The 25388-nt window shown below is 32.9% G+C and overlaps 4 protein-coding genes across 4 annotated transcripts; 3 read left to right on the top strand and 1 right to left on the bottom strand.

The window, feature by feature from the left end:
- The first annotated feature begins 7062 nt into the window (after nt 1–7062).
- On the top strand, nt 7063–7887 carry LOC120208000. The gene has a single exon (XM_039207380.1). It carries the CDS (start codon nt 7188–7190, stop codon nt 7848–7850), a length of 663 nt encoding a protein of 220 aa, XP_039063311.1. The 5' UTR covers nt 7063–7187; the 3' UTR covers nt 7851–7887.
- Nucleotides 7888–8474: 587 nt separating this feature from the next.
- Nucleotides 8475–9848, top strand: LOC120207940. The gene is made up of 4 exons (XM_039207326.1): nt 8475–8534; nt 8615–8717; nt 8928–9778; nt 9828–9848. Exons 1-4 carry the CDS (start codon nt 8475–8477, stop codon nt 9846–9848), a joined length of 1035 nt encoding a protein of 344 aa, XP_039063257.1.
- LOC120207996 lies at nt 9710–11489 on the top strand. The gene is made up of 5 exons (XM_039207378.1): nt 9710–10000; nt 10237–10299; nt 10401–10630; nt 10895–11013; nt 11272–11489. Exons 1-5 carry the CDS (start codon nt 9856–9858, stop codon nt 11381–11383), a joined length of 669 nt encoding a protein of 222 aa, XP_039063309.1. The 5' UTR covers nt 9710–9855; the 3' UTR covers nt 11384–11489.
- A 1606-nt stretch (nt 11490–13095) lies between these two features.
- LOC120207939 (phenylalanine N-monooxygenase-like) lies at nt 13096–14861 on the bottom strand. The gene is made up of 2 exons (XM_039207325.1): nt 13839–14861; nt 13096–13737 (listed from the first exon to the last, which is right to left on the bottom strand). The coding sequence occupies exons 1-2, from the start codon at nt 14859–14861 to the stop codon at nt 13096–13098; spliced, it is 1665 nt and encodes a 554-aa protein (XP_039063256.1).
- Nucleotides 14862–25388: the final 10527 nt, after the last annotated feature.

The raw sequence follows: 25388 nt of genomic DNA, 5'->3' as shown, positions 1-25388 counted from the left end.
TATAGTTAATTTGTTCGAATACGAAAAAAAAACATACACAAATCATAAATAAGCTATATGAACATAATAAATTCTTAAAGTTAATTTGTTCAACAAAACAATCTTCTTGAAATCCAAACAACTTCAATAATCTTCGTAATATATTTAATTTTGACATTTGTTCAAACATAAATGAACGAACATAAATGAATGAACATAAACAAACATATAATCGAACGTTCACGAACGTAAATGAACGAGCAAGCCCTTTGTTCGTGTTCGTTCATTTAATTAAACGAACGCAAAATCTTGTTTATGTTCGTTATTTAATAAATAAATGAACATAAACGAACTTCCTGTCGCACGGTTCATGAACGGTTCGCTGAACGTTCATTTCATTTACAGACCTAGTTAGGGATATTCTTTTTTCTCTCTCTAGAGTCATTCATCATTTTTCCTTCTAGGTAAGATTAAGATTAAATTTAGAATTTATTGAAAAAAATACGAGTAAACACATTGGACACGTTAATCAAGTTGTTCATCTTGATTCTCTCATATTCTCTTAAGATTATGAGTTTTAAACTCACTAGGAACACTCTAATTCCTTTTCCTATTAATAATTTATAATTATATACATATTTTTATGATTAAATCCTTTGTATTGTAATTATATTTTTAGTTTAATTATGGAAATTATGTTTATTTTAATTTAGGAGGTAAAATATGGATGCAATGATGAAAATCATCTCAAAAGTGTGCTTTTAGCTTTCTATATGAGAATCAAGTATTTTTTTTTAAATGTGAAACTCAACAAAAAATCATCTTCAATAAGGTGTGATCACGCCTTGTGACTCACACACGATTACTGTCTGATAAGAAGAACCTTAACTTTTGGAGTCAAATTCGAGATTAAACTCACTTTTATGGATAATTTAATTATTTTGAAAGTATATGGTCAAGAATCAATCTTTTTTCTATTATGAATTTATTTATTTTGATTTTCTTTTATATTAGTTTTCCTTATTTGATTTAGACTATATTTAATTTTCTTTTAGGGATTTTACTTTCTATATAAAGAGCTTATTAGTCTCTTTTAGGGATCATCTTCGACAAAACAACTTCATCTTTTCCTCTTGTATTTTCATTCCACCATAAAGTGGCTAAGCTTTTATTTTCGATTTAAGGGTGAAATGATTTTGCTATAATTTTGTGAGGCTTGTGCTAAATTAGTATTTATCCTTTAATCTAAGTAATCTTTATTGCTTGTTCTTATTTTTCTGAATTCTTGATATTGACTAAATTGATGACTTAACTCGATATTGAGTTTTCTATCTCTATTCATAAATTTGTGATTCGTAATTGTCATGAACAATTGACACAAGTAGTAAGGGGTAAGTTTCTTGATTTGTGTTTGTTACGATTATTTTTTAAAATTCGCATCGCACATGATAATCTTCAGGGAAATAAATGTGCAAAACTAATTGATTTTGCTTTAGTCGTTATCACGATTCTTAATGCTATCATTAAATTTAATATGTAGTGTAATTATGTTGTAATATCGCAAAATCAGGGTTAGTGACTAAAATGAAATTTTTGAAACTTTGAAGTATGATTTTAAAAGATTGTAAAGTGCATAGACTTATTTGTAAATATTTTTGAGGGATTGTTGGTAATTATTAAATGAAGTAAAGGGTGAAATGATCATTTGACAAGAAATATTTTTATTTTCCCTTATAAGATAAGGAAACCACGTGGGAAGAGGGAAAATTGAGTTCCAAAGTTCTCTTCATCTTTCTTCTTTCTCTCCATCGTGAACCAAGGTTGCAAAGGTGAGTCCTTTTGTTAGTTAATTTCTTGTTGAATTCAAGGTTGGTTTATGATCATTAGATGATCATTAAGCTTAAGGAAAGCTTAAATCATCTTAAAAGCAAAGGATGGTGGAGTTAGGAGAGATTAAAGATTAAGAGTTGTCAAATGAAATCTTGGAATAGAGTTCATTACTCAAATTGGAAGATAAATTTGACTTGTCATCAACTTAATTAAGAGACATGAAGTGATAGAATTGAATTTAGAACATATTGAAAAAATGGTATGATTATTGATTTCCATATGGAGAAAGGAATTTTGAGATTTAAAGGGTGATAAATGAGTAGAAATGAGTTTAAGTATGTATATGAGAGTTAAGAATATGGTAGGGGATGAAATATGAAGTGTTTAAGTAGAATTGGAGTGATTTTCGGGCTTAAAAATGAATTATGGGCTAGTGTGCATCGGTACACATCCAACATGTACTGATGGATCAAGGGTAAATTTCCATAAATTATTCAGTGTGTATCGATGCACAGGAAGTGTATTGATGCACCCCTTAAAATGAAAACATCGAATGCAATTTGTGTATCGATGCATAGTTAGTGCATCGATGCACATGTTAAGGAGTGTATCGATGCATTACTGAGTGTATTGATGCCTATCTTAAATAAAAGATGTAATCAACATTTCTTTTAGTCTAAGGAGTGAACAATTAGAGTATATCAATTAGAATACTGATATGGATCCATGTATTATTGTGTAGATATCAATCGAGAGTAAGTTTCAGAACGATTGAAAGGTTAGAATTGATCAAGAAGAGAAAGTAAGTCATAGGAGTAATTGATAGCAAGTGAGGCACAGGTGAGTGCATATTAGATAGTGTATTATGTTTAATGGAAATAAGACTTGCGACAAGTCTATTTCCTATAATAGAATGCATGAACTCATTAATATGAGCATATGTTTGACATGATACATGTGTTTTATTGATTGTTGCATATGTTAAATGATATGTGTGAATACATGTTTATATGATACATGATATATGTACACATGATAATATGATATAAGTTAAATTATGTAATATGATACATTACTGTGAGATAAGTGAAGGAATGTATATATGATAGAGGTTATGAATGAAATATATGAGAAGAAGTAGATGTGATTATGTGAAAAAGAATATAAACATATACTAAACCATGTTATATGTGATAAATGAATGATATGAAAAGTGACTTGAACTACTGAAAAGAAGCTACATGATTACATGTATATGTGAAAGAAGTTATGAGCTTATAAGAATATGTGATATGTTTATATGAATATGTGAAATGATAAATAATAATGCCCATGTTATATGTCATGAGGGCTAGAGGTATAGTTGGCATGCCAAGAGTCGAGGGATTTTCAATGGTCCTTCAGGACATAGTGGTCATTCGGGACATTTCATAGTGGTCATTCGGAACAAATTCATATGCCCCTAGTGGGACCCCATACGAGCTGTGGTGATAGCATAGTGCACAACCTCAATATACTCGCATATCTATAGTTCTCACATGTGTACATGGGCTAATAAAGAAATAATACCCAATACACTATATGTAATATGTATGTTTGGTAATGTGAAATGTGTTACAGAAATTACATGATGACAAGTTTGTTCTTTGGTGTAGTGATATACCTGTTACATGATGTGTATATATATATGGTAAGATAAAAAGGGTAATATGATAAAGGAGATTAATGATTATGATAAGAGTAATAATAAGGATAAAATGATATGTATCGGTATGTATTTGTGTTTTGATGCATAATGTATTTTATAGTGTATTACGATTACATGAAGTATGCATAATAGGAATTAGAAATGATATGTTATAGTAAGTTTATTTATGCCTCACTAAGTCATAGACTTAGCGTGTGAGTTTTCACTCGTAGGTTACGGAAAGCAAGAAGCGAAGCAATAAGGAGCAAGACAGGTCAGATTCTTCTTACCATAGATCAGATCATAATTGTAATTGAGTATATGCATTATGTTATATAGAGTGTAGTTGGCATGTAGTCTAAAGATTTAAGTTTTATAAGCTCTAATATATTTTTTAAAAACAAATGCTTTTAATAAATGAAAAGTAATCATTTTCTTGAATTATGAATTTGAATTTTATGTCATTTTATAAAGGAAAATATTTGAAAAGTCAATGTGACACATCGGACTCGGATCCGGGTCGGATATGGGTTGGGTGTGTTACATATGTCGAGTTGTTTAATGATAAGATTTGATTTGTATGCTTTTTGCAAATAACTATGCTAATCAATTATAAAAGGCGAACTATACTTATTGCGATTTTGAGCAAGTGACTAATTACTTGGATATTGAAAATCGATCTTTTAGCCTATGATCAAAATTACAGTCGGACGAAGAACACACCTTTGAATTGAAAGTTCGATAAGAATTGACTTTAGTTATTTTTATTTTTAGTTCTATTTCTTGATTTTAGTTTGATAAACCAAATCCCCTTCCATTTTACTTTTATTGCTTAAACATTGAGATTCTAATTTTAGTTCTCTTGGAATTTGACCTGATCTCACTATTAGAACAATTTAGTTTTGTCAAATCAAATTTTTTAACTTTGCAGGGCTTCGACAATTATATCACCTATAGTTCCTCTTCCCTTCCTGTCTAAGTAGGATTAAGATTAAATTTAAAATTTATAAAAAAAGATTTTAACATGAAATTCATGTGGAATTCTTATTTTAATATCATATCTGAAAAATAATTCTCAAATTAAGTTAAGTCAATAAATTTTTAGTAATCGAGTCGATAAGTCATATTTTAGGATTCAAACTATATTTTAAAAAGTTGAGTTTGAGTTTATAAAATTCGAGTCGAATCAAATTGAATTTTTTATTTTTTTGTTCAAATTTAACTATAAATAAATTGTAATGTTAGGGTGTAGATTGTTCTAATTTAACTACTTTCTCTAATAATATAAGATATACATATATATATATATATATATATATATATATATATATATTATTCATACTTATTTTACCATTACAATATTATTAAATAAATCAAATATCATCTAAAATTATAAAATATATTTATAATTTTATTTTTTAATTAGTTTGTGGTGATTACAAGGGTAGTATATATTTAAAATATTCTCAATCATTTGACAATAAACATTCGAACACCCCTACAAACGATATACTCGAATCCGAAACTTTTAATAATTACAATTATACTTTTAATCACTAAAATCACTTGATCAACGTAAAAAAACAAATTTTGTTCTCTCCTAATTTTATCAATCTCGTTTTGCTTAAAAAGGTAACTTATGTAACATGTTGAATGTTGATTCAATTGATTGGTTTTGCTTAGCTTTTCACCTAAAAAAAAGGTGTTGAGATTATGGTGAGAGTAGTTGAGACTTTAGAGGGCCATAATTAATTATTTAATTATAAACTCATTAATGCTAAAAACCATACCTTTTTAGACTGGTCGGATCGATAAATGATCATGTGTGATAGTCTTAATATATTATTAAAAACAGATGTTCCAGTTTTGTTATTATTTAAATAACAAAACCGGTAAAAATTACCAGAAATATTAATATTTCTATCAGTTTTGTTATTTTTTCTATCGTTTTTGTTATTGTTGGGTACTTTACCGGAAATATTAAAAAACATTGATGTTTTAGGTAGAAATAATAATTTTTTAAGTAATTTTTTACAGATTTTGTTATTTAAATAATAACAAAATCGATAACGGTTTTTTAAATTGTATATTAAAGGTGTCTGTAGAATTTTACCGGTCCAATCATATGATATGTGGACCTCAAAGATGATGGCTTTGCCTACGTGATCTCCATGTGCCTCACTCTTTTCTTTCACATAGCAGGGATCTAAAAATATTTTTATGATACAAAAATATTTAGAAACATATTTGGTAAAGGTAATTGCATGTCAAATACTAAAATCAGATGTAATTTCAAACAACTTACTAATATGTAACGGTTGTTTTATATACTAATTTATTATATGATGTATAAAAAATTATAAATAATGTTTTTTATTTATTCAATATATTATTAGATGTGATATTAGTATAAATAACTTATAATATTTTTAAATTATTTTAGATACAAAATTTATAAGTATTGATTAAACTGATAAAAATTATTTGTATAAGTGTTGATATATGTATATACTAATAAAATCGTGTTTAGTATGTATACATAAATGGCATAAAAGTGTATAACATCTCTAGTGATGATTGATATATATATGAAATTAAAAATATTTTATTTTATTAATTTGGCTATATGAATATGATTAAGTTACCTTTGTGTTCATATGTTACATGTATGTATATTATATATAATATATATTATCTTAAAATATTTTTAATAATTTATAATTTTATAGTTTATGATATTTTTTTATTTTTAATAGTATTTTTAATAATTTAAATCTTATATATATATATATATATTTAAATATTTTAAACTTTAATTTAAAATAATTTTTATTTAAAATAGTTATTCTCACCCTTAAATTTGATCAAAAAAATTAATTTAATTCACTTTTTCTGTCAACAATTACCGTGGATTGATATATCAACATGATGAACCATCATGTTAACGTTATGAATCATTACATCAACATTATAATGATTAACATTTAATTTTTATTGATTAAAAGATAAATAATAATAATATACATATTAATGTATTTTTTTTATTAAACTAAAGTGATTATAATGTATTATATATTTAAAAAATTATAAAATTATTTAATAACAAACACGCTTAAGCAAATCTATTTGCATAAACTAGTGCTTCAACCTAAACCTAAAAACTCTAAAAGTAACCCTCAATCTTTAACCATTAAGTTAGACTGATTCTTGGCATTATGGTAATTTAAGAGAGTGTATTTTAGTAAAATAATCCTTGTCTTGCTTAATAACAGCCTACTCTTATAAATCATGCGTTTTTCTTAACGGTGACGTGGAAAACCCACGTTGCAAATTTTAGAAAAGGTTTGCGTGATAAATGAGCCGAGCGTGTGAGGCGCGTACACTCTGCATGCAACCACGTGCTTTTCCCGCCATAACAAATTGTTGCATTTATTCCACACTTTCCACCGTCAGATTATTCCTCAACGGACATGATTCGCCGACAATTCCTCGTGGACAACCTGTTTTGTATTGAAAAATAAGTAAAGAGATCTAAACAAAATAAAACACCATAATTTATAAATGTTTAATCTTTTATGGCTTCTTGGAAGGCTAAAGATAAACATTTATCGATCCTTAAAACCCCTTCTTCTTCTTCTTCGATTTCTCGGGCATCGTAAATCAATTTTCCGAGGGGGCCAGAAAAACAATAATGCAGGCGGCGAGCGGTGTTTGTTGCGGCGGAGACGCTTACCTAAAGCGCCATGATTCTTTCAATCTTTTCAACTTCCACAAACCAAACGTTCGTCCTCGTCGTTTCATGTTCTCAAATCCACAACCACCATCGAACTCGAAACCAATAAAATCCAAGATGCAGCCGTCGGAGTCGTCGTCTATGATTATAAGTCTTCAACCATTGGCGAAACAAGAAAAGAAGAAGCGCAACGACTTGTTGTACGAGAAAATAGACGAGTGGATGAGAGTTTCGGTGGCGGAGATCGTGAAGAAGTTGCCGGAATCTCCCCTCTTGGTCCACGTCTTCTTGGACGTAAAGAATAACACCACGGAAACGAGGACGGAGAAGGCGGAGGAAGATAAGTGGGCTCTGGTTAAACAAAAGTGGGAGAACGGAGAGAGTCCAATGCCCGATGGGTTGATTTTCGTCGAACAAATAGAACAACACGAGGAGGTCTCGGGTTCGAGTGTATGGGGAATAGTGGTTCAGGGCATTGGAGCTGCTAGTCCACTATGTTATCTGTTGAAGACTAGTAGAGTGGATTCAGGGCTCGGGTCAAGGTGCACCCATTTTTGCTTGGTTAGGGTTAAGAGTTTCAAGGAAACTGCTTTCTCACAGCTCCACAGATGTTGGCTGTAGCAGGAGAACTTCCAAGAAACAGAAGCAGAATATAAGTAATTAATATTGTGTTTAAACCTGAGGAATTAATTTAGAGTATTCAATTGTAAATTATATTTACTTTTTAAAAATATAAAAGAGTAAACTATATATATAGTCACCCAACTATCACTGTTATTCTGTTCTGTTAACCTAATTCTTTTTCTTTAAAATTTACACCTAATGATCAACCATCATTAAATAACAAATTTTATTTTTTCAATGATGACGTGATATTACCTGTTAATTTTTTTAAAGGAGGTAACAAATATAACACATAACTTTAGAAATGATTTTGAGAAAATAGTAATCTAATGACGAAAACGAAACTAAAGTGATTGTTGAGTGATAAAATACGTAGATTATCCAATACAAAATCCCACGTAACACAGTTGCAGATATAAAACCCTCTGGCAATCCCCTAAAAGGGACAAAAAAAAAAAAAAGCGCTTTTCATTTTGTTTCTTTCTTTCCTGCAAGTTCAAATCCATCCCTCAACTTTTAGCCTTCAAAATTTTCAAATACCCTTTTCAGCAAAACTTCTATTTCAGAGCCTTTCTTCTTTCTTTCTCTTTCAACCCCCATTGCCAAGTTTTGAAATTTGAAATGGAAGATGAAGCTGATCCTGCCAAGGGCTTGGTATTGTTGCCTGAATCTGATTCCCGCGTTAGCTTCTTCTTCCTTTAATTGTTCCTTCAAAATGTTTTTTTTTGTTAACTTTCTTGGTTTTGGATTGTATCTCGTAGCTGGTGCGAGTGAAGAGGAGCATTGATGATTTGAAGGAAAGACATGAAATTTCACCCAAGATAATCAAAACGATAGATCTTAATTCTGACCTTTGCTCTGAAGGTAATTTTTTATGCCTTTTTCTTTAGGGGTTTAGTTAAATTATTGGTAAATTAATCTTTTTTAAACATTGTTTATTTATTTTTGCTGTGTAAATTACAGCTGATAATTGTGTTGGCAGCCTCATTTATGCCTTTTACCCCCCTTTTCTATAAAAAATAAATACATAATTTTTTTTAATTTTTTTTTGGTTTCGTTTTGTTTATGGAACAGAAATCAATACCCACAATTATAAATCCTTAAAAAGAAAAGAATCTAGTCACGGATTGCAGTTCAGTGGAGAAGAGGAGGTATCTCAAGTTACCGAAGTCCATCCTGTCTCTCTTCCTCTTGATCTCAACACTGATATTTGCATTGCTTTCAATGAATTCTCTGATACCAATCCGAAATGCAAAGAAAACACTGACAATCTGTGTTCACAAGAGAGTCATTGTGTAACCTCAAATGGAATTGGCTTGGATCTGAATGTGGAAGATGTTTCTAGCTTTATAAACCATGAATCAATTCATCACAAACACCTTGAAAATTCGAAGCCAAGGGATGTTTCTGATGGTGGATGTTCTATTGTTCCAGTGGGGGAGAAAGACTCATTAAGAGTTTGGAAGGAGATGAAACAAAATGGTTTTCTTTCATCTTCTCATGGAGGTATATCAATGCTAAGTGGTGTATTGTCATCTTCTCGTGGCGGAATACCGGTGCCGAAGCAACGTGGGAGGGAAAGCAAGAATGATGTGCTCAAGAAAAGGATGGAACTTGCAAGGAAAGAACAGGTTGATAGGTTCACAAAGATTGCTTCTCCAAGTGGAATCCTAAATGGATTGAACCCTGGGATTATAAATCATGTTAGAAATAGGAAACAGGTCCATTCCATAATGGAGGCCTTACTGAAGTCTGAAAAACTTGAAAATTTGCATTCGCAAAGCAAACCGATGCGTCATGTCCGAAGAGAAACTAAAGATGAAGATGGTAGGAAGGATCATGGAAATATGAGCTATTCGGGATTCCATGGACTCGGTTGTTACCATGAAAATGAGCCTCCTAATATTGCATCTATGAGCAATAAAGCAAGAGGTTATCTAGTGCCAATGCATAAGCCAGTTTCCTCAATATTAGAAAAAGAAGTGGAGATGGTGAATCAAGCATGCTAGACCCAGTCAGTGAGGATGATGCACTCACATTGAGGTTGTCATCATCAACTAAGGCATCTGAAACTAGAAATGCTATTAGCTCTTTTTCTAATGATGAATCAGCAAACATTACCTGTGCCTCTTCTCTTTCTGTAAAAGGTGAGAATTTGTATCGGTTACGGTCCATAGAGAACTTATTCTTTAACATATTCATACTTGTTCATGAGAAAAAATGGCAACTGAGCAACATACAGACATCCTATGATTATTGTAGTCTGTACAGGAAAACTATCTGGAATCCACTAGATTCATTTCTATGTATGATTAATTTTTTTTTCTGGTGATTAATGGAAAAAAGAATGACCAAACTAATATACATGAGACATTGTTTTCAGCTGCAACTGTTGCATCTGAGTGGTTGGAACTTCTTTACCAAGATATTAAAGGACGTCTTTCAGGTATTTTTCTTTCACTCAATTCACCATTAGATGTTTAGACTTTAGAGTGGGACATGACCATATATACTCTTTTTTTGTTGTACTATGCTCTGCATTTGCAGCACTGCGACGTAGCAAGAAGAGAGTGGAAGCTGTAATTACAACAGAGCTACCTTTCTTAATATCAAAAGAATTCTCCTCTAGCCAAGGGAGCGATCCCAATATCAAAAGAAATTCTGCTGATGGATTTTCACATGCTGCTGCTGCTGCTGCTGCTGAGATGCATCAAGTAAGATGGATTTCACTGTTTGATCGGATGGGAAAAGCTCTTTCTGAAGAAGAGAAACAACTAGTAAGCTGCATAAAAAACTTGTCATTTTTACTGTCTCGAGTGTTAGTTTGGCAGTCAAGGGACATATGCAGTCTAATTTAAACCTCGGTATTCTTTTTATCGATAATTCCATGTCAATAGGGTTGCTGTATGCTACTTGATTGAGTTTTACCTCTTCAAGTTAATTATTTTCTTCTCAACTTATTTCTTTTTTTTAAGTAGAATCTTTATGTTTAGAAACAAGGGTATTTCTTAATCTTTCTCATTTTCCCACTTGCATTCCAGGAAAGCTGGTCTAACCAAATAAAAGGGATGCAACTGCATTGTGATCAGGGTTTGCACCAAATGAAATGGAATGTGCTATATGGTTTCCCACAACTAGGAGCATCAGCAAATAATCTCAGGTTAGAGCATAGCTTTGATCTTATTTTGTTATTATGATAGTCCTACATGCTCTGCTTTTTTTAATATCCATCCATTGGAACTGCTTATTGACCACTAATTTTCACCCTGAAAACTGAATCTGTTGAACTTTTTGTTGCTTTATTCATGACCCTAGTCTGTAAAACTTTGCTCTTGAGCTATGGATTTAAAAACAGTCTTTTTACTTTTTTCTTCGCTCTTGATGTCGACCTTTTCACGATAGTCATGTTCTCGTGCAGATCGGGGGTCAGTGATAGTTTTGATAGGGAATTGGCCATCGGTGCTGCTGCTGCTTCCATTTATTCGACATGCCGTTTCATGTTGTCAAAGGAGGATGTACTCCTAGCTTAGATTGAATTGTCTTAAGCTGTCCTAGAAACATCAATATGCATCAACTGCAAACTAATAGGTTTTGTTAGTTAGATAAAGCCTGACTGGGTTGTGAACTTCTGATACCAGCCGGAGCCTTTATATAGTTCTGATACAGAAATAAAATCTAAAATGTCATTTTTTGGTGCTATATCTTCTATAGATTATATGCGATTCATTGTACACACTTTTGGAATCTGTCCTTTATCATTGAATGATATAATTTTAATAAAGAAACTAATTTAACAAAATAACGTATACGTAGCAATCTTTTAAGTGAAATCTGGACTTCAAATTCATCGAGATAAATAAAAAAAATAGCTGAGGAAATTTAAAACAAGTGATTAAAGGTATGGACTCTTCTAAATATAATTAATATGCTTAATTTATATTATAATTATAAACACTATAAATGTATAATTTTAAATTTGTAAATATTTAAAATTTTCAATTAATATTGTAGTAAAAATTATAATATAACAATATTATAAATAAAAAAATTTATGAGTTTAATTATGATATCGATTTAGTTTTTTTTGTCTTTATTTTTAAAGAAATACCGATGATAAAATTATTGTTATGGTTTAATTTATGAGAAAATTGATGGAATCTTGGTTAGATTTGTTAAGTATGCGATGATTTTTTGGATTCGTGTTCAAGAGGTAAAAAAAGATAGCATCGAAAATTTTAGGATCCAACAATTGTTAACTACAATGGTTGGTGGTGACCAATGGTGCTGACAATTGTGGTGAGTGAGGTTGATAGCGGAAGACTTTGATTAAATTCAGGGGTCAAATTGATATTTTATCTAAAGTTTATGAGTTAAAATGACATTTTATCTAAAATTTAAGGGTCAAATTAATATTCTAACTAAAATGTAAAGGTTCAATTAAAAATTAACATATTTTACTAATATATCATGCATCAAATTAACGAAAGTTAATGATCAAAATATTACATATAGTAAGGAATCAAAATATAATAAAATCGATAACATAAATGATTAAAATATAATTTTTTTAAAATCAATGAAAAAAATAAGCAAATCTGAATTGGAAAGGTCCATTATTATAACTTACTCTTATTTATTTTCGTACATTATTTAAGATTTTTGAGATAGGCACTTGTAAAAGAAAGCATATATTAATATCTTATTCAATGATATCAGATAAAAATATTTTATAAAAAAAATATTAAAAAATAAATAAAAATGTGACGGAAAAAGAGGATATATATATATATATATATATATATATATATAAATTTATTAGTATTATATCCAAGTATTAAATTAAAAAATTGAATCATTTATTTAAAATTAAAGTTATATAAAGTTATTAGAATAATATATTTATTACAATTTTGATATTTCATCCTAATCGACGTTAAATTATCTTATAACACTAGTGTTAATTAAAATTTTAATATTAATCATAAAAATAATGTATACATATAATAAATAATTATTTTTATTAATAAGATAATATTTATTTATAATAATTATTTAAATATTCTTACAAACGTTCTATTTAAATTTAAAATGTTTAAAGATAATAATTAATTTTCTAAATGAGGAATGAAATTACTTGCACGGTCACTAAGCCAACATTTTATTAAGAATCAAATATGTCATGCATATGGTATATAATTTCATGTGCATACATAAAGAAGCTTTTCATCAATGATAATGATGGTTAATAGGGCGAATAGAGTTCATATGCAGGCAAGCGAGGTGTAGCCATTGCATGCAAAGGTTTGGCCAAGAAAAGATCATTTTTGGACTCTGACAGATCGATTTCAGCCTCATTCGGTGGCACCCTCCATGAAAACCCTTGAACCAGCCTGGCCAACAGCATCACCGTCATCGCACTCCCAAGAGCCACTCCCATGCACGCACGTCTCCCCGTACTAAACGATAAGAACTTCAGTTCCGTCTCTGTCAGATCAATTTCTTCATCGGAGCCTCCGTCTTTAAAGTGTCGTTCGGGTTCGAACACCAACGGTTTGTCCCAAACCTTGGGGTTCCGGCCTAGGCCGATTCGACTGAGCAAAACATGGCTGCCTTTGGGGATGAAGTAGCCGGCAACCACGCAGTCGGCGTTCGAGACATGGGGTAAGTTGAAAGGTGCAACGGGGTGAAGCCGAAGTGATTCCCTCGCACATGCCTTCACGTAGTTGAGTCTTGGAATATCGGATTCTTGAACCCACCTCTGGTTTCCGACCACTCTTTCTATTTCCTCCGTTGCTTTACGGATAATTTCCGGTCGGTTCAGCATCTCCGCCATTGCCCATTCAACCGCATTCGCGGGATTGTCCACCGTGGCAAACATTATTTCCTGCGTAAACAAACGAACACGAACGTATACAATGGGTTAAAAGCAAAGAATTCAACCGTACATGAAAAAGAACACATGATACAAAGGTGTTACAGACTTACAGTGCATTGAGCTTTGATTTCTTCGACTGAAAGCACTGGTTTTCCTTCTACATCCTTGGCTAAAATGAGTGCATCAAGTAAATCTTCAGGCTCCTTCCTCTTCCCATCTTTCCACTCTTTCACTCTTTCATTAACTATAGGATCATTGTAGCCGCTGATGATTCTCATTGCTTCACTTACAATCTTTTCATGACCCTCAAGATCCAACGGTCTCAACCAGGGTATATAATCTGATAAGGCGAAAGAGTAAAGGTGATTGAGCACCGTAAATAATGATTCAACATGTTCTACTTCTTCTCGTCCAGGGCCTCCATCTTTTCGACCTTCCCCAAAGTTTCGTCGGTTGAACATCATCTTCCTGATAACATTCCCAGTGTATTGCCTAATTGCAAGCCTCATATCTATGACTGCCGATGAGCCGCCATTGCTCTCGCATTGGTTGTATATGAACCTAACAAGATTATCGGCTTCTTCGTTGCGCTTCCCTAGTAACCAACGAAGTCTTGCCGGGGTAACCATCTCAGAAGCCACCACTTTCCTCATTTTCCTCCATTGATCTCCAAGTGGAACCACGGCTATGGTCAAGAACCCTCGGCTACTATACTCGGTTGCCATCGTAATCGGCCTCGAAGCGAAAACGGAATCGTATTTTCTCAAGAATTCTCGAGCAATCTCAGGTGAAGTGACGGGAATGACGTGAGTGCTGGCGAGCTTGATGCAAGCAATATCAGTGTTGAGTTCCTTCATAAGTCCATGAATCCACCGGAAATTTGGCTTATTTTTCCGACTAAAAATCTCGGGAATGTTCCCAATAATCGGCCAAGGAGTTGGGCCAGGAGGGAGAGCAGGTTTTTGTTTGTTAATCCCCCTGGTTCTTCCCTTTGCTTTGACGATAAAAAGCGAAACAAAGAGACACAAAACCAGAAGTGTTGACTGAACAGAAACAAAGCTGGAGGCAGCAAATTCATGCAAACCCCATGAAAGAGAAGAAAACAAAACACTGTTTGAAGTAGTATTTTCCATGGAAAAACTAGGTTTGACTGCTGGAGGTTTCCTAAAGTTTGCAAATATTCGAGGAACTGGCCGATGTTCACATATAATAGGGTAAGTGGAACTTACCCAGTCATTGTGTTCTTCCAGATAATATGGCAAGTGACAGCGTTGCAGCTTATTATTAAGAATCCATTACCATAAATTTTGGATTTTCATATCCATCAATAAGATTTTTTTTGGTATAGAATTTAATGCTGGATAAGTACATGCGGTTTTTTTTTCTTGGATTTATGTGATTTTGGCAATGATAAAACAGGTGTAAAGTTAAATGCATGCTATCTTTTTAAGTTGTATTTATGATTTTTAATTTATAAAATTAATACTCCTTTTATTCTATTAAATTTTCTTTTTTAGATTTTAAAATTATCTCATTAAAATATTCTATTAAAAAAATCAATAAATAACACCACTTATATATTCTTTTACCTTTATTGTTTTACACTTAACTATCACTACAGCAAAAATAGATTTAAGCAGTGGATTTAACGGCGTTTTTACAACAAACGCCATTTATTTTTTACATGTAGACGCCGCGATATCCAAATATATAGTGGCGTTTTTGTGCAAACGCCACTAAAAACGTGTACTTTAGTGACATTTATGTAAAAAAACGCCGCAATATCTGAATATATAGTGACGTTTTCACAAAAAGCCGCTAAAATCACGTACTTTAGTGACATTTTTGGACAAACGCCGCGATATCCAAATATATAATGGCGTTTTTGTGCAAACGCCGCTAAAAATGCGTACTTTAGTGGCATTTATGTAAAAAACGCCGCAATATCCGAATATATAGCGCCGTTTTTTGTGAAAACGCCGCTAAAAACGCGTACTTTAATGGCGTTTATGTAATAGCCCAGATATATAGTGGCGTTTTTGTAAAAACGCCGCTATAAACTTGTGCGATATTGGCTTTTTAAATTAAAACGCCGCAAAATCACGTACATTAGTGGCATTTTTTCGTGTAAACGCTGCGAAAGGACAATTATATCTCCCCCTTTCTCCTGCCCGATCCCTAATTCATTTTCCCTCTTCTTCCCTATCTTCCCTCTTCTCTGGTACAACATCTTCTCCGCCACTAACTATTATTCTTGCATCAATCTTCTCGACGCTGCCGTATTCTTGCCGTCAAGTAGTCTCGAAGCTGCTGTCACCGTTCACAACGTCATGACCTTCACCGTCACGCCCATAAAGATCTCCTCAATGTTCTGAGTCAGGCCAGCCATCCTCACCTTCAGCATCGTCAATATCTGCGATTTTTGGTTTTTGCTTTCTATTTCAATTTGGTTTTTGGTTGTTCAATCTATTTTTTTCTTCAATCTGGTTTACAGAGCTTCATTTCTTTTTTGGGTATATTTTTATTGTTACAGTACAAATCCCAGTTATTTTCTGCATATGTTCTGTGTGTTGCAGAATGTTTTTTTTTCTTAGTTTATGACCTATGGCTTCCTGGAACTCGGCTTTTCTTTGATGGTTTAAGAATTTTAGAAGTGTTTTTCAGGTTAGTGTGATTTATAATTATTTTGCATATAGCTGACAATGTTCATTCAAATTGTTCCCCCCTTTTTTTCACAGTTATTATGTTCTTAGTGTTATGTTTCTATGATATGTTTGTTTTCCTTGTATTTCCACTATTCTTATATAATTGGTTTATGCCTTTAGTTTTGCAGAAAAGTAATCATAATGAATCATTATGATTTGTGAGTGATTATGTTGTGTTTTCTAGTTTTTATTATTGGCATCTACACCTTGGAATTTGGGGATCATACTGTCTGGACTGTGTTCTTCTTACTGTTTGTGAGAGTATTTCATCATGTTAGAAGTGTTATACATTCTGAAACTAAAGAATGATGGTTTTCTAATTCATACAGGTTTCAGTACTTATCACGATGAGTTTCACCACACTCAGTTTTTGGAATGAAATCAGAATTTAGTTATAACAGCTTACAATAACTTCATCATAATTACTTCGAATAAGATGTGCTTTTTGTGGAACATTTATTGAATCCTGACCAAACTTTCACTGTCTTTTGCAAAGGATATCAGTCGTTAGATTCTGATAATTTGATGGAGCATTATATGGGTTTTGAGCACTCAGTTTTGTTTATAGAAATTGATAGTGCCTTGTAATTTGTCAATACAAAAGTTAAAATCACCTCGTGAACCCATTATGGATGTACTGCATGTCTCATGACTGAGACCTGAGTTGTAACATGTAATTATTTTCCAAATTCATGAATGTGTGATATTTTATTTAATGATGTTCCTCGACCTTCGAATGGCTTGCACTTTTATGAAATCTATATATTTTTTTGACCATTTATCTTATCTAGAAGATTTTACTGCATGTAATCACTCAAGGGAAAAAAGGCAACATATGATAAACCGTGAGTCTGAACTCTTTATTGTTTAATGATTTGAGGGAAATACATTTATTGCTTGGTTCCAGCCATTTTGTGAAGTCATTTTTATAACGTACTAAATTGGTTCATCTAAAATTACTCACATTTCTGTTGTTGTATTGGTTTGATTAAGCAGGTTTCATAATGTTCTTTTCTCTCTCCCTTCTGTCAATTGGCCTTTTGTTTATGGATTCTCAGTATGCACCTAGGTTTTTGGTTCTCTAATTTCTTAGCACTCTGACTGCAATCTTTGACTAATTGTTCTCTGTAGGCAGCACTGTGCTCCATACGGATCATAAAGAAAGTTCTGGACCTGGTTGAAAACTTTATGTATCTGCTTCACTACTTAAAGAAAAACATCATGGAGTCCTAGTAACTGGAGTTCAACTTTGTACAGATCTTTGCAAAGTCAGTTCTGAAGCCCTTGAATATTTTAGAGAGGTAATTGGTTATGGCTTTTTTAACATTTTTTTCAGTTCAATGTAACTCTCTACCTAACAAGAGCTGTGACTATGAAAAGAAGCTGTAATGAGTAGAATTTCTTTTGAATATTGATTTCCTCGCTTCCTGATAATATTATATTATTATTTTCTATACATGTGAAAAGATAATAGCTTCTTTTATCATCAATGCAGAACTGTATTGAAGGTTTGGTCAAAACTCTGAGGGATATCGCAAATAGTCCCTATTCACCTGAGTATGACATACAAAGTTTGAATCTTTATTTGGCACCTGTATGTATGATGATCAACCATTTATACTTGCAACTTGATGTGAAATGTAACTTAAGCATGTATGTTCGAGTTTCGTAGACTTGTATCACGTTGTTTCATAAAATGGAATGTCAATTTGAACATATTGATAGAAGGAGATTATTTCTCTTTGCAATATTTTATTAATAATCCCCCTTTATTTTGTATTTTGCATTCTTTATATTTCAGCCTGCAAAGTGGTCCTTCAATTCACATACAGTTTTAAAGAACAATTAGCAGGCACCAAGGTACACTGCACTCACTTTTCCTGTCAAACAGAATTATTATTCCTTGAAAACAAGATATTTTATTTGCATCTCTCCATCTTGTTGGTTTTCTGCAATGTTAAGACTTGGAGTCTAAGTGAGATCATTAGTCTATTTATGTTTCTTAACATCAATTTTGTTTTTTATACTATTAATATTACTTGTTACTTTAAGTGATTAGTTAAAGTAGCCTTAACTAAGGATATATAACCTCTGAGTTACTTTATTTCCTTTGTTTACTTCATTTGAAATGCGCGTTTTTTGTGCTGCTCTTTAACTGAAACAATGAGGTATATAAGAGAAGATTTATATATCCTCTGAGTTACTTTATTTCCTTTGTTTACTTCATTTCAAATGCGCGTTTTTTGTGCTGCTCTTTAATTGAAACAATGAGGTATATAAGAGAAGATTTATAAACTCGATCACCCATATGTATGGGCAGAGTAAGAGAAATTGATTGTGGATAAAACTTTAAAAAATTTAATCCACAATCCCTAAGCAAAATCGTCAGAATGTCCACGTGGCGTATTTTCTCTGACGCCGGATCAAATTATCGTTGGGAGGATTCCGGTCCGTTCTTGCCGTCGAAACCCTATGATGACCCGAAAGGAACTCCTATTGCTCCATACCCTTCCATGGTCGATCTCCTACTTCAAGGTAATAATCTTTGAATTTTTCCGCCGCTATATTTTTATTTTGTACTCTCAAATTTCATAGATCGTACACAGGATGTTTGAAGATTATTGAGAACGATGATAGAGAAGTGGATAAATACCCGATGTTTAGAACCGGATTGGGGAAATCTATGGCATTGAAAGAATCTTCAATTGCAAAAGCATTATGTATCCTCGATGAAGAAGACGGTGCCTCTACTGTTACTCCAAGTAAACGCTTCTCTTTTTTACTTTGATTTTTTTGTTTACTATTTGATTCAATTCCCAAGCCACCTCCAATCAAGTTACATACTGTAGGTGGAAGGTCGTTATCTGTTTCAAGTGAAGCATTTAAGCGTGCAAGGAGTCTTCTTGGTGAACCGGAGCTAGGGGATATATTTGGTGAAATGGATGAAGAGGTTCTCCATATACAGTTTACAAGGAGGAAAAACCTAACGATGCTTCATCAAACAAGGAAAACTATTTTTTTTAATTTAAAGTGAAAGAACCTAGATTAAATTCTAGAGAACAATGTCAAACTACATTACATTTAATTCTAGTGTTTATAAATTTTAATTTATTTTGTTGTTAAGTATTTTTCGGCATAATTTGTATCTTAATTAAAATTTATGGTTGTTGTTAATTAGATTACATGATATTAAATTTAGGTGATGTATAGCAAAAATGGAATATGCAAAATCAATTAATATTACCTAAAGAACGGTCATTAGCGGCGTTTATATCAAAAAACGCCACTATAGATCTAACCTTTTGTGGCGTTTATTTCAAAAACATCGCTATAGATCTGACATTTACGGTGTTTGTTCCAAAAATGCCGCTATAGATATCGATCTATTGCGGCGTTTGTTCCAAAAATGCCGCTATAGATCTCGACCTATTACGGCGTTTGTCCCAAAACGTCGCTATAGATCTCGACCTATTGCGTCGTTTGTCCCAAAAACACCGCTATAGATCTCGACCTATTACGGCGTTTGTCCCAAAAACGCCGCTATAGATCTCGACATATTGCGGCGTTTTTTGTTCACAAACGCCGCTAACTTTAGCGGCGCTGGTTTCGCCGGCACTTCTTGCGGCGTTTTTACTATCGTCGTGGGTGCTTTTAGCGACGCTTAAAAACGCCGCTATATGACTAAAAAAATGCCGCAATAGGTCAAAATTGCTGTAGTGTATCAAAGAGTATATGAATCACTTTTTGAAGATAATTTTGTCATTTCTTTTATATTATATAGGTCAAACGTATCTCATAAAATTACTTGTTTTGTCAATATAGACACAATTAATGGGACGGAGAGAGTACTACTTTTAAAATATTTTTTTGTTGCATTTTCGGTTCCAAGGTTTCGTCTTGATTAATCCGAACCGACACCCATCACACACCTGACTTTGGTGAGTGAGTCTCCCGACTAGGACTTTCAACGTACACAAGGACTCGAACTCAAGACATTGCTTAACTTACCACTTGAACCAATCTATGTTGGTTAAAACAAAATTTTCAATAAAGTAGTATTTATTGAGGTTTTTTTAATTTATTGAAAACATACATATATCCTACAGACATAGTAGCTTAAACTGAAGGATTTTCACCATATATAACTTTTTTTACCACTAAGATCACTTAATTTAAAAATGATATCCTTTAAGATAATATATTCTATTAGTAATAGCTATTTTTATTAGTGACATATATTTGACTAGTGCTTAAATTATACATTATTTTGTGATTAATTACTCTTTGATTATACATTATTTTGACGTGGCATCTAGTCAGCAACTTCTAGAAGGTCCAGTTAGTAGTGGTGTGAAGACCAAAGACTCAATCGAATTTTTGAATTCAAATTAGGATTTATTTTACTTTTATTTTTATTTTAGGAATTATCTTTTTAATTTTAAATGTATCTTTTAAGGTTTTTGAGGACTATAAATACCCTGTTGGGGTAAGCCTTAATTCATCATTGAGATCATTCACTCTTGAATTCTCTTGTTTTTTTCTTTATTTTTATAAAGTTGTTATTCTTTTATTTTTCTTTAAAAGTTTTCTTTTTAAAAATGGTAAGTATGATTTCTATCATACTTAGCTAAGTTTTCCATAGCCAAAGGCTAAAGCGATGACTCGATTTTGAATCGTGAGAATCAAAAAGCACCTCATACCCCCTCGGGTTAAATTCTCAATTTTCTGGAAACTAAATTGGCGGATATTCTTTCTTAAAATCAAAACGCTTTCACTTCAAAAGTAGATTTTGGCTTGGATGATGTTATGGTTTACCGTTGGGATTATAGAATCAATTGATTTGAATTCCCTTGAATACACTTAGCAAATGGTACGCTAAGGGAAATTGGGATCGAGTTCGACTTTCATAGAGAAAGCATAATTCGAGTCAGGTTTTTCCAAGCGCTTTTAAATTGTTTTGAGTTAACAAGGATAGTCGAATTTCATTCGAACAAGGATTGTGATTCCTAAAATAGATTTGGGAAAGTCAATCACCAAAGAGGAAAATGAGCTACAAGGATTGAACCTTGCGGACTCAAACCGATATTTAACTGGAGGAAAAATCCTATTCAATGATCGATTGAAATTTGAGGCACGCGAAAGCCTGAGGCTAATTCCATCATATTGATTTTTAATTTTACTTTCTTCAATTCTTTATCTTTCTTTTAATCATTATTTGCTTATTTAATTTCTAAAAAAAACCCTTTTTACCTTACTTGCATTTTTTTGCCTAGACCAGAGATCAAGAACAATCGTTTTAGCATCTTCCTTAGTCCATGTGGATCGAACCTTACTCTCTATATACTATTATATTTATTTTTAATGAGATTAAGGATAAATTTATTTGACAATGAAAACGACGAGTTGTCAAATTGACGTCGTTACCGAGGATTTTGGCAAAAGTTACTGATTTAGTTTGTTTTTTATTTATGATCAGGCAAAATCCCGGAGAGCTAGTAGATTTTGAACCTGAGATCGAAGCGCTAGCCCAAAGACTACGTGGACTAACACTTCGGGAAAGAAGGAAACAAAAAGAAGTACAATGTCAAGAACAATCAGATCCAGATCCCGAAGCATCATCTAACGTTAATACCTACGAAGAAGTAATACCCAATGCCACTACAAACGCCGAATCACATTTTACGCCAAAAACACCTGAACCAATGGAAAATCATATGATATGAGTATTAGTCGCGGTACCTACCGTACAATAGCCCCTTTGTATCGTCTTTCCTTAAGGCGAATCTCTGTTTCAACTAAAGACGGGTCTTATTCATCTTTTTCCTACCTTTAATGGGCTTCTTGATGAAAGTCCACATAAACATTTGGTTGAATCCCACTGGTCTATTCAAGCATGAAACCACAGGAAGTTTTCATTGACCAAATAAAATTACGAGTTTTCCCTTTTTCTTTATCTGGTTTAGCTAAAAAGTAGTTATTTTACTTACCACCAAATTCTATCAATACGTGGACTGATTTAAATCAAATCTTTCTTGACATGTTTTTCCCAGCAGTAAAGGAGAGCAAATTGATGAGAAACATCTTGGGAATTAAACAAAAAGAAGGAGAGTCGCTTTATGACTATTGGGAGGGATTCAAGAAGCTTTGCGCAAATTGTCTGCAACACGGATTAACCGAGGAAACGCTTCTCCAACATTTCTACAAAGGAATGCTTCCCTTAGAGATGAAAATGGTTAATGTTGCTAGTGGAGGAGCTCTCGTCAACATGACACCAAACACAACAAAGGAATTAATTTCAACAATGGTGACAAATTCACAACAATTTTCAAGTGAGCCCAGCTGACGGGTTCATGACATAAGTATTATTTCAATTGAAAATTAATTAGATAAACTTATTGAAGTATTCAATTCGCTTGTTGCAGGAAAAAATGGAATAGCGAGGCTATGCAGATTATGCATGATGCCAGTTCATACGGCGGACTATTGCCCGATTCTACAAAGAGGCACTGGAGCACAAGTAAATACAGTAGACAAATTTTAGGGACCTATACAGAGGCCTTACAAACCATATGTTAACACATACAATCCAGGGTAAAAAGATCATCTGAACTTGAGCTAATGAGCAAATCTGGGACCAAATCAACCCTATCAACTGGGGCCACCTCCACCTCAACCTTATCAGCTACAGAAATCATCTTTTGAATCAATTGTCGAGCGGTTGGTTCTATTCCAAGAGAAGTTCTAAAATCGCACTGAAGCCCATTTACGAGAGCTTGACAACCAAATGAGTCAATTAGCACGAGTCATGGGGAAATTAGAGTCACAAGGGAGACTACTATTGCAAATTGAGTCGAATACAAGAAAGAATGTTAGCGACATCACCCTCCGGAGTAGTATCGTAATCGCACCTGATATCCCGGAGATAAGTGCCACACAATCCCAAAAGAAAGAAGAGCTGAGATCCCAGAGGGAATAAGAAGCAGTTGGCAAAAACTTTCAGGGAGGAAGAGGAGTTAATGTAGAATCCCAAAAAAGAAGAATGATGAATCGCAAATCGATTCCATACCATCTCCTTATGTTGTTCCGCCTCTTTTCCTAAAAGATTAATAAAAAGAGACAAACAATCCAAGGAGAAAGAAATCTTGGATGTATTTCGGAAAGTGAAAATAAATATTTCGCTTCTTGAGGTGATCTGGAAAGTACCGAGGTATGCTAGATACCTTAAAAATCTCTGTACTAATAAAAGGTGACTTACTAAAAACGATAAGGTGAATTTAGGCGAGAACGTCTCAGAAGATTTCCAACAACCGCTTCCATCAAAGTATAAAGACCAATGTATGTTTGCAATACCTTGTAAAATTAGCGAGGTTAAAATCAAGCGCGCTATGTGCGATCTAGGTGCCTCTATCAATTTAATGCCTCTCTTCGTCTATAATTTAATTTCCATTGAGCCTTTGAAGGAGACGAGGGTTACACTTCATCTCACCAATAAATCGATTATCTATCTTGAATGGCTCCTAGAGAATGTTCTGGTAGAGGTAAATGACTTAGTTTTCTCTGCTGATTTTTATGCGATCGATATGAAAAATGATCGTAGCAACACTGGTTCTGAAATTTTCCTTGGTCGTCCCTTTTTTAGCACGACAAATGCAAAAAATGACGTTCGAAGCAGTATTCTTACCATAGAGTTCGACGGTGAGATCGTAAAATTTGACGTTTGAAGTTTGCGATTTTTAATCACAAGGCAGTAATTTGGAATTTTGGTCCCCATGAGAAACCCATCGTGCACATGAAACCAATAGCAAAACCAATTTTCCTCATTTATGCTCACGTTAGCAAAACCACCCACATATTCAAAACATTTGTTTCATTAAAAAACCATTTCTCCGCGTGAATTCTTTACTCCAATTTATTTCTTTTCCTAGCCTTCATTCTATTCCCCCTTATTATATCTCTTCACCCTTTTCTCAATTTAAAACCACCATTTCCCCCTTATTATATCTCTTTCCTGGGCCTCACACTCATTTTGAATTCAATCACTTACCCACCTTTCAACATTTTGGCTTAGCCACACATCCTTCTCCATCGAGCTCGCACCATTCACCGCTGCCACCTACCAAGGCCACCATTGTTCACCGATTATTGCACGTCCCAGTTGGCAGCCGATTACCACCATGGTTCAAACAAAATAAAAATAAAAACATGGTTCAAATAAGGAATAAAGAAATCGACGATTACTTTTCATCGATTAATCGCGGACACCATTGCTCAATGTTAAATTAAAAATTTTTAGGTAAATTTTAAGCTTACTTTTATTACCACAATACTGATAAATTACCCTTTGGTTTTGCAGAAAATTTCAGTATCGATCCTCACTCTGACGATTACTCTTCTAAACTGCCCCATCGTCTTTATTTGATTTACGATCGATCGACATTAATCGGGGAGTATTTTCACCCTCTCTCTTTTGCATTTTATTTTTTGTTCATATTGGGGCAATATGATTTTAAGTGAGGGGTGGAACTAGAAATCAAGTTAACTCTTGCTTATGCTTTGTGATTGAAATTGAGTTATTTCTTGGTTAGAATTGTTGATAATATTGGTTTTCGATCTCTTGTTTGATTTAATTTACTTGTGTTTCTTTGTGAATTCAATCTTAATCTTGTTGAATTTAGGATGCAAGATAACATGACATGACTCATTGATGAAATTTTTTCTTGGTAATTTTATGAATTTGTTGATTGAATTGAATGCATGACTTAATTTAATAAATCTTTCATGTGTGTTTTGAGCTTAATGAGCATGTTTTTTATTCTTGCTCTTTGTTTTCAATTAAGAATTCCGAACTAATTGATTGCATTATAGAACTTGTAACTCGAGGCTTGTTGAACTACACATTTTTGATTATGATGCTTTTATGTGATAGAGACATTAGGATTAAACCTATTTCTCTTC

This window comes from Hibiscus syriacus, unplaced genomic scaffold (assembly GCF_006381635.1).
Source record: "Hibiscus syriacus cultivar Baekdansim isolate YM2019G1 unplaced genomic scaffold, ASM638163v2 tig00015498_pilon, whole genome shotgun sequence".
NCBI lineage: Eukaryota > Viridiplantae > Streptophyta > Magnoliopsida > Malvales > Malvaceae > Hibiscus > Hibiscus syriacus.
This window is presented reverse-complemented; position numbering and strand designations above follow the sequence as displayed.